Raw genomic sequence first — 11,050 nt, forward strand, 5'->3', positions numbered from 1 at the left:
CAGACGCAAGTATGTTTCGCTGTTGAATTCAAAATTAAGATGTTAACAAATATACGAGAGGATGTGCGTCCATGTCCGTGGGAGAATACCTTGTGCAGGTGGTCAAAATCAAGAAGAAGAGAGTCCATCTCGTCATCGTCGCTAGTTGCCGCCATTATATTCCCCTGCCTCGAGTCTTTCTCATCTCTTCAAATTATTTATTTGTATTGTAATGCATCTGAATCTGTTATCGATACAATGGGAATCTCTGTAACTTAGGCAGGGCGATTTAGTTTAGTCGACCTCTAAAATGTGTTATTCTCGCGCGCTATTTCAGAATGTGCCGCTTCGTATCATATTTGTAAAAGGCACGTGCTGGCTAATTTTGTGACAGTTCTTTACCTTGAGGAATTATTTTTTTATTTATTTTTTAAAAATTGGCAAAGTTTATCGTAATTTATTTGTCATTTAGCAAATAAAGACATGATAAATTTATCATGGGTGGCTATTTCTGAAAGTAGGTTAAATTGTTTTTAAAAAAATCATATCATTTAAACATACTTTGTTGGTGAAACTATTTAAAATAGTTTACCGGCTTAACTATATAAGTTAAATGACTTATAAATGCTCGTACGTTTAAAACACTAATGCAATCAAAAACCACATATAAATGCTCGTACGTTTAAAACACTAATGCAATCAAAAACCACATACTTAGCAATAGTATGGGTAAGGATTCAAATTTTAGTGTTAGAAGGTAAGCTGCATAGTTTAAAAAATCTTTTAATAACATAAATAATCACAAATCTTCATTTATAAAATGCGAGTGATTTAATAAATTCAATTGCAATTTTTAGTTAAACTTTAAAGTGATATTCTATACATGTAATATTTATAATAATAAAAAACTCTAAAATATGGAATTCTGAAGAAAATACTATACATGTGATATTTATCATTAAAAAAATTTCAAAATATGGATTTCTCTTTTCAATATAGGCATGTCTATTTGCATAACGAAGGAGCCGACTTTCGCTCTAGCTTTATGTCTTCAACCCTTACTATGTTTCCTTATATCCTAAAAAACCAAGCTCTTAAGTAAACAAACACGATTTTAAGTCTTACTCTAGGACCAAAACCACTTTCATCCTAGATAGTATTCCCAAGAAATCTAGTGTCCCTTAGAGCTATCACTAAAGCTACTTCTAGTAAGGTCATGTGCTTTTGTTTCCATGTGGATGATTGAGTGGTTGGCACAATGGGAGGTTATCCACTCCACCCAATTTCAAATCTCACAAGGAGACATCTTTTGCTCATTGTGATAAGGCTCGAGGAGTAGGCTCCCCCACCCTCGTGGAAGTTTTGGCTCTTGCTAAGTCATAAATTCTTGGTATATATAGTTTATCAGTTGTTAGATATACTCTTGGTGTTATAGTGGCTGCCACTAAATTTTATCTTGGGCCTCACCCAAATTGCTTCAAACGAGTTCGCAATTCACCACAGTGATAAAAACAAAAAAGTCATGAACTTTCTGATAACATTTAATCTTGATTCCAACCCAAACACTGTATTGATTGCAACATAATATCTTACACAAAAGAATTATTTTCTAATTATATATATATATAGTCTCATTAAAGTTACAAGCATTTAATTTTTACATAGAAATCTCATCATAATAGTAATAATAAGCATTTGATTTTGAATAAAAGTAAAGTCTCTATTTAAAACATTTATCATAACTTACAAGCATTTAATTTTTACATAGAAATCAAATCATAATAGTAATAATAAGCATTTGATTTTGAATAAAAGTAAAGTCTCTATTTAAAACATTTATCATAACTTCATAAAATGGTTAACTCTTAGTATGATAATTTTGTAAGATTTCTACAATATCTAGCTAGATCTATAGTTACAAAGCATTAATTAAAAGGAAAAATAAATATTATATAAATTGAAAGTAAGAAAAGTTTTTGCACCTTTATAAATTCAATCCCAAAACATTGGAGGGAAATTATATAAAAACAAAAATTAAACAAAATAATATAATTATCATACCTTAAAAAACCTTATGAATCTCTTAATACCATTAACAACACTCAAACCCTTGTAAAAAGCAAGAGGTTTTTACTTTGTGTTGTAGTGGCTACAACCACCCTCCAAAATTTCAACTCGCATGCAAATTTCGGAGCCTACCTTGGATCCTGCGATCGATCATTCCTTGGTCACTTGTTAGTGAATTGATGATCACAAGCTCCCCTCCTTGATCTTAAGAGTTGTTCATGTTCTCATCTTTATGCAGCATGTGTCATCTTTGGGCATATGGATTGTTGTTTGTCATGCAAAGGGAATGTTGTTGTGTTTCAAGGGAAATCTTGTGCGCATGAGTTGTTTTCATTACATAGACATGTTTCACACTCACTTCACGCACTCCTATCGCGAAGGTTGTTACATCAAGCAGAGTATGTTTTATAAATTCTGGATGGTCTACGTTGTATCACTAAGTGTTCGTGTGTGATCATAGTTGAGTCCTATCATTGTTTACATATGTTCCCTGATCTCACACTTAGCCAATTTCCCGAGCAACCTAGCCTCATCCAACTTCCCAGAACTGTGCACTTTGCTTCTGCAACCCTCAAGCTTTTTCCCTTCCTGCTAGAACTACACAGTGTGCAGAGACCCCAGCCTCCCTTGGAATCCAAAACTGCACAGTGGTTTCCTCCAGTGTCCTTCCCCAGGCCGAAACCCATTGTCATCATAAACTACACAGTATTGTCCCTCAGTTGCTCAGTCTACCTTGCAACCTGAAACTGCGCAGATGTGTCCTCCTGGAACCCATCCCGCAGCAATGCCTTGCATCCAGAAACTGTGCAGTATTGCCTCTCAACTGCCCAGGCTGCACTGCACTCAGAAACTGCGTAGAGGTGTCCTCCCAGGACCCCATACCGCAGCAATGTCTTGTGCCTCAAATTGCGCAGTGTTGTCCAAGTTGTCATGTCTATCTTGCATGTAGAAATTGCGTAGATGGGCCTCCCAGGGCCTCATTCCGGCGGCAGTCACTGTCCGCTAAAACTACATTGATCTATCTTTCAATGACTACATGAAAAGGTGACAAGGATTTGAGGAGAAGGACCAAGAGACTAAGTGATGGCAAAGGATTAGGACCGCATGCAAACTCCGTCGGATGCATGATCATCTTGAGGATAAGTATGGTAAGTAAAGAACACCTTTCCGAAGTACATCTCTTAGTTGAGTTTGCAGGACTGCTTGTCATTGTCATATCATCCTGTCTTCAGTAACATGCATGTGTGCAAACACAAAAGTCATTTCATGTGTTTCCTCTACATGTCTTGCTTCCTTTTCGCTTGTTTGACCAACTGTCATCTTTGGCATGTTGATTGCTATGTCATGCTTGCGACCTTGTTATGGTGATATCGAAGGTTTGTCTTTGTGTGCATGAGTTGTTCTGACTATGTAAACACCCATCGTACTCACACACAAAGTTGTAGACATTGTCGTGCAAGTGTCGTCACGATCGTTCAATGACCCATCTTAAGTGTCGCACTTGTCGCTCTCACCTTTAGACAGTCACACTAAGCACATGTTGTCTTGTTGGTTTGAGGTGTCTTGTCGTCGAGTCATGCTAAGTGTGTGTTCACAAGGTCATATATACACGAGTTTGCTCGCTCACACACTTAACCATTTTTCTCGAAAATTTGTCGACCGAACAACCTTCCATCAACCGGACCTCCATTGAGCTACACTACGCAGTCTCAGCCCTCAGTGACCTTGCATTGTTGCCCAGAACTACGCAGAGCTTGAGGCTATCCTTCCAAGCAGCCTGCACTGCGAAATTCTGGAAATGAGCTAGCTGACTGTCTCCCATAACTACACAGAAGTTGTCCAAGAAGCCATTCTAGTCTGCACTTCCCATAAGACCATCCACCAAGCCTCACTCTGGTTAACCGGAAGATCTAACTTGAGTTGTGGCCCAGGGCTGCACTCATCCCCAAAACTGTGCAGTAGTTGTCCAGCCTACTTGCCTACAGAAACTGCGCAAACATGAGGGATAGGCCTCTGCTGCCTATCACTGCACTATCCCGGGAAATTGCGCAGTTTTTCCAGTCAGTCCTATAACTGGCCTACTATGCTCTCCTGCTGAAAAATGCACAGATTTCACTGACAATCCTCATGTTGCTCAACACTCCACTCAACCTGGAAACTACATAGTCATGTCTTGCTTTGACTATCTCCCAGAACTGCGCATTTCTAACCAGCAGCCTGATCCCATCCTCCTCCAAAAAACTGCGTAGTTCTCACTACCAGTGCTTCTTACTGCCCGTACTGCCTCCCTAGAAAAATTGTGCAATTCTTCCAACTGAGCCCTCTCTCGCAAATATCATTATTGTCCCAGACTGCTCAAATCAGCCTCCCAGTGACCTCTGCACAGTTTTTCCCGACAGTGCCCCAGAGTCCCGCATCCCGGCCTGAGCTGTGCTCTGTACAGTTTCAGTACCTTGTCCTCCCTCCTGGTCACCAAGACCGATCACAGAAAACAATGCTTCATGGTAGATTAGGATATTTCTAGATTTGATGTCGTCTCGTCATGAGTGATTACAGAAGCAGGTACATGAATGGAACATGGAGCGACAATGAACAGGATGAAGAAGGAGAGCATGCTAGAAGACTTGCTTGCGGTTGGACGAACATGTGAAGCATACGAAGTAGCAAGCGAAGGATATACATACACATGCGTGAACCATCAAGAATACCAAGACCATCAAAGACCCCGCACACTTCGTCATGCGGATGTGAAGACATGATACACCAAAAGTATACTCATCACCCAACAACATAGCAATTCGACACGGACACCATAGTCAGCAGTGTCATGAGTCAACTCGGCCACATCACTATTATGGGCCATACTTCTTGTAATTAATGTAATGTAACGTGGAAGTCCAAGAGATCCACGGATGAAGTTGAAGAGTCATGTAAGTCGAATAGTCATGAGGGAAGTTGAAGAGTCACAAGGGTCAGTTCACCCTTAGCTATATATACCCCCTCATTGTACATGCAAAAAGACTTTTCACCTTGGATCCTCCCACATAGCCTTGAGAGTCTGTAGTATGTTCTTTGAGGAGCGAGGAGTGGCTCTAATGTCCCACTACTAGGACTAGTGATGTATGTTGTACATATGTGTCTTGGATCTTTTAGTTAATTCAAAAACCTGTCTTAGGCCAGCACGTTTCACGCATGTGTTTGTATATGTTTGTAAGACTATTCTTTAAACATTTGTAATGCATGTTTGCTTAACTTGTACTAGGATAGTTGAACTACTTCAATTATTTTAGTACTCATATTGTTGAAGATGTATTGTAATGGTTGCTATTGTTGTCTCGTCTGTGTGGACTACTCCGTCGGACACTAGACATATTCATTCTTATATATTTGTTATAACGACTGTCACATTTGTGGACTACTCTGTTGGGTGTTGTACGTGCTATTCATTTACCTTAGTGTTTGTGACTTCCGCATCCGTGTGGACTACTCCGCCGAAGGTTGTGCAGATCTTGTTGTGTTGTGTGTGTCTCTACCTGAGTTGGGACTACTCCCTCTCAACCAAAGACTCACTTTCACCCTCCCCTTCTGCAGTGAAGGAAATTAGACACAAGTTACATTAAGCACTCACCAGGCACATGCACCTCACTTTTTGAAGACCAAGTATATCACTCTCATGTGATGACAAGCAAGAGCTAAGGCATATCTTTAAGATAATGGAAACTAGGCCATCGTACCAAATGGGACTCCTACATCAAACAGTGTGAGGTCTAGTTGGGACTTCATACCAAGGAGATCCCCTGAATGTTGGTGGGTTTGGCACCGTCAACACTTTGGTAGACATTGAGTTTATTGTTAAGAGAAAGCAAAAGGGAAACCTAAGGACATCAAAATCTATCAAATAGAAAATCGAATAATTGGAGGCTTCGTTTCTATCCCTCGTACTCATAAGTTTTTTAATATGGTATTAAAGCATGATTTTCCCAAACCATGAACCAAATGCCTCATTGTTCCTATTTTAAAAACTGAGACAAAAAAAAGACCTCAAATTAAATGACCATTGTTATTGGTTCTATTTTAGTGAAATTCTATCAAATTATTATGAAAAAAATTGATGAGCATATGGTTGGAGAATCACGGAAAAAGAGTTGAAGGTCCAGTTGGTTTTAGAAGCTATCATTCAACCGTGGACCACTTACTTACTCTTAGGATTATCATAGAGTGATGTAGATATAATAAAAACAATCTCTTGTATTGCATCATTGACTTTGGAAAAAAAATTGATATGGTGCCTAGAAATAACCATTGGAATAGATTAGAAAAAATAAAGGTTTCATTTTGAGTTTAGAGCTACTATGACAAAGATGTATGAGAAAGTTATTGATAAGTTCAATTTTTGTTGCTCCAACAACATCTTCCACTAGTGCTTCATCAACCTCTAAAATGGTATAGAACATTGTTGATGGAAAAAGAAGATCAAGACAAATATCTCCCTTCCACAATACACTAAGAATTTACCAACCATGGAAATTATTGTTAAAAGCATTGAATTATCATGTTACCACAAAGAATAAAATAATAGTGGATGCAACAATTGAAATGATATCCATATCTCCAACCCCACCCTTTATTTCACTTTCGGATTTTCAACCATAATGTGCATAGTTGTTTAATTGATTCAAGGGTGTCATTGAATGTCATGTCATATTGTGTGTAAAAGGTTGAACGTGAAACCTCTTGAGACTTCCATGCATATCATTTAGCTTGACTAATTAGAGGTAAATATTATTGGTGTGTTAAAACATGTCTTCACCTACAGTGCAGCTTCAAATCCTTATGTTCACATTGTTATAAACAATGCCATAGTTGATATCTTCAAAGCTTAAGTCTTTTGTTGAGCAAAGATTGGTGGTAGAATGACAAGGACATTTATCATTGATTGGTCTCATTTATAGTTACCATTAAAGGGGAAGTAGAATCAGATAAGTTTGATAGAGAAATGCACATGGAGTATATAGTAATGAAATTTAAGCTAAATAATGAACCCATTATGTTATTTAAATCTAGTTTTGGAAATTATTTTCTCACTTCATCCTCCTCGTCAAATAAAGAATTTGATCTTGTTCATATAACACACCAATAATTTTCATTGTATTATTAAAAAAATAGATAATGTAGATAACACTAACATAGTTGTAGGAAATATGTTAGTGTAAGTACACCTTCATTTCTTCTAAGCTTGAATTTGAATTCAGTAATATATTTATGGTTGAGTAAGAGAGCTTGGCCTTGGGATCCAAGGAGGCCCTTGATTTGAATGTTAAATGTTTGAAGGGATTTGGTGATTCAAAAATAGTTAAAGGATTATATTCATTGTCATTCATCTCACTTGAAACTTTAGTGGGGAGAGGTATGGAATTTAATTTACTAGGTTTGAAGCTTTGAAAATTAATTTCATTCCTCACAAAGAGGATGCAAATGTTGGTGTGTTAACTAATATTGCTTCTTATTTAGCACCATGGGAAGATTTTTGTTGAACTCGTCGTCATATACTCAATGAAAAATAAGGTTACAAGCTAAAATGTGTTCATTGAAGATAAAAAAATGGTTTATTTAACCAAAGAGGTTATGTTTCAAAAATTAGTGATTAATGTTAAGGAATATGTGAAAACAGTGGATGATTAATTCAAAGACATATAAGATTGCCAAAATTGTAGAGACCCTTGAGAAGTTATTTCAATTGCAAGATTGATTGAATTTTTTTGCAAATGCCAACGCACATAGTTCCTCCATCCAATACGAGGTTATCAATCTCAAAACTAAAGAAGATCCCATGACTGTCAATTTAGGATCTTATTGCATTGAGGTTGATAAGCAAGCTCACATAAAAAAAAAAAATTAAAAAAAAAAAAAATATATATATATATATATAATAGAAAAAAAAAAAATTAAAAAAAAAATCAAGCAATATAGAGATGTATTTGATTGGATATATCAATAATTGATCTCAATTTTGGAATAACATATCATCACTAAGCTTGGTGTGCCATGTATGTTAGTGTTTAATACTGCTTCATACTTTTCATCCATGGATATCACTAAGTTTGCTTTGGAAAAGGAGATCATCTTGCATTAATCAACAAAGTACTATTTCCAAGGGAATGGTGTCAGCAAATATACTAACAAGAACTTGATCATGACTATCAAAAAGACAATGGTGAAGCATCACTACAATTGGGATAATGTGTTTTCCAATGCATAGTGGTTTAATTGAGTTGCAACTAAAGTAACTTTGGACACATCTTCACGTTTTATCATTTATCGTAAAATAGTGATTCAATTATCTAATATTTTTTTAGATTCGTTTCAACTGTCATAGGCAATAAATGGTGAGGGTTCCTCAATCATATCTAAATAGAATTCACATCTTGTTGAAGTGGGAAAAGGAGAGAGATAAATCTAAGAAAAAATTTGGTGCTTATCAGAGAATTGTTAAGCAATGGTTTGATAAGCATGTGTCCAGTGACAAGGAATTTCAAGTTGGTGACATTGTACCAAAGTGGGATAAAATTAGCAAACCAAATGGAAAACATGGACCTTACCAAGTGGCAACAAATATTAGCCTTGGTATACACCATTTGTAAAGCATAGAAGGAAACAAATACCTTCTCCAATTAATGGTTTCTTCTTGGAGTGGTACTTTAGTTGGTCTAAAATTCAGGCAACTAGCTTATACATGTTAGTTTGCTTTTGATTTAAAGTTTATTTCTTTTATTTTATCATCACTTTCAATTAATTAAACATGTGATTGCTTTCATAAACTAATATGCTCGAGCTATTTTGAATTCAGATTTTGCTTTTTGCTTTTGATTTTCATTTACATGATAATCATATGTATAGCGCTTTGATGTGTTTAATTGCCTTCCTTGAATGGAAAATTCCACTTATTTTATTTCCAACCTTCAATTTGGATTAACATTTTTCACTTCAAAGTCATGCAAACCCCACATGCTTATGTTTGGTTATGATCTTAAAAGAAGAAGATTCGATCTGAATCACAAAGTGTGATATTCCCACTTAGCAACATTGTTATGGGAAATATCAAATTTTGGCCAAGTTTTGAATTAATTCACATTAGCAGTTAGGAAGTGTGGTTTTAGAGACCCCACATGTATTTTTGATCAAATGCGAGCCCAAACATTAGTATATGGAGGAGAAAATCGAGCCACTAGTCATACGTGGGGGCCACTCATAAAAAATTGCGGCCCACATGGGCAACACACTCTCATTAGAGCGAAGTTGGTGGGGAGAAGTTGAGCTAGGCCCACACGGGCATCTTGGAGGCTCTTTGATAAATAATGCAAGAGGCACTCATTTTTGTCATTCATTCATCTTTGAGAAAATTGTCTTTGACATATCATGCTTAAGAGGAAACGAAGTTTGCAAGTGTTGTTTAGCACATGAGTGTTTCCGAGCGGAAATCTCAACACTTGCTTTGGTGGACTTCGAGTACCAGACCAAGGAGGGAGTTTCATATGTTTTGGTTCGTACCAACATCAAGGAGTGCGAGTTTCTGGAGAGGCTCAGCAGCAACAACGCAAGGATTCTGCAGTTCTTGGAGGAGGTACATAGGGAGGTTGAGGAGTGAAGTGATTTTGGGGTTGAGACTTGAGGTGGAGTTTGGGGAAGTAATTTGTTGGGTCTTGCAACTATTTTGCGGGATTTTACAACACTTGGGAGGAGCATCAAACACCGAATTTGTTGCAAGTTACATCTTCTACTTGTGGAGGAGGGCCAAGCATTTGGGGTAAAATTTGGAGCATAAAAACTAGGAAAAACCCTTTCTGGGTTTTTTGCGTTTTTAACAAGGACCTAAAAAATAACTTGGCAGCATTTTCTGGGAAAATTTGAGGGGTCAAACAAGGGCCCCAATTCAGCCAGCAACTAGAGGAGCTAGGGAAAAATTGGCTCGAAATTTCGAGGTCAACATTTGGCCAATTCCTTTGTGGTTTTTTGTGGGTTATTGGTGGAGAGCCCGGGTTTAATTTCCCATAATTTTCTAAGCACCAGAGGAGGCCCTAGCGACTATTATTTGCAGCTAATAATGCAATTTTCACTTGGACAACACAAAGTTTGTTGGGGACAGGCATATTTCATGTTGGAGCAGTTGATTTCATCACCTGGATATTGTTAGCTTGCCTTGAGCAAGCCCAGGTGCATGCTTTCTAATTTTACTTTGTACCCAACAATTATATTAATAAAATGTCTCATCATAGCACAATTTATGGAGAATTCTCATTGTTTGATGTGCTGTAAATTTTTGTATATGCTTTTACTAAGTGTGCTTTGTTTATCATTGTAAATTTCCATTAGGAATATTACACAAAGATTGTGAGAATTATTCAAAGAATGTTATGTGTCATTAACCCTTTGATGATTGATGTGCTTCAGTTTGGTTGGTGAGTCAATTTATTGAATGAATCCATCCACATACACTAAATCAACTAGTCACATTGAAGGTGAAAATTCAAAAGTGCAAGGCTAAAAATCAATAGGATATATTCTCAACACCCATGCATGGAAAAACATTGATAAATCCTAACAGAAGGAAATCAACTCCCATTAATCCTATAAAGGGATTATGCTTAACCCATCCATAAATTGCTTTCTTTTCTTAAGAAACATATCGAAGAAAAGTATTCAAAAAAGAAATAAAACTAACATTGGGGTTACATAGATGACATCCACTAAGGCTATGGAGGCTATGGATGTTTGGCCATTAGTGAGGCAAGGTCTATGATATTTTGGTAATTGCATTGAGGTTATGGATGCTTGTAGGAAGTGTAGTAACACCTGAGAGATACTCTATTTTAAGCATGGATTTTCTTTTTTTTTACCTCAAAGACAAATAGGCCTTGTAATTATTATTCTAGTTGAGATAATTAAACCGTGTTATAATGGAAATAAACCTAATCATTAAGTATATCTAATGAGTTTCCTAAACTAG

At 36.8% G+C, this 11,050-nt stretch overlaps 1 protein-coding gene across 1 annotated transcript in view; it reads right to left on the bottom strand.

The window, feature by feature from the left end:
* LOC149222360 (protein At-4/1-like) overlaps positions 1–295 on the bottom strand; it is a 252,333-nt gene extending 252,038 nt beyond the window's left edge. Inside the window, exon 1 of the mRNA XM_089383086.1 lies at positions 90–295. Coding sequence (XP_089239212.1) covers positions 90–155 — 66 coding nt within the window. The 5' untranslated portion in view covers positions 156–295. The remainder of the gene's footprint in view (positions 1–89) is intronic.
* Positions 296–11,050: the final 10,755 nt, after the last annotated feature.

The sequence above is a fragment of the Pinus tabuliformis genome, chromosome Q, assembly GCF_031772625.1.
Source record: "Pinus tabuliformis cultivar Carrire ecotype Pingquan chromosome Q, CPIR1, whole genome shotgun sequence".
Classification (NCBI taxonomy): Eukaryota; Viridiplantae; Streptophyta; class Pinopsida; order Pinales; family Pinaceae; genus Pinus; species Pinus tabuliformis.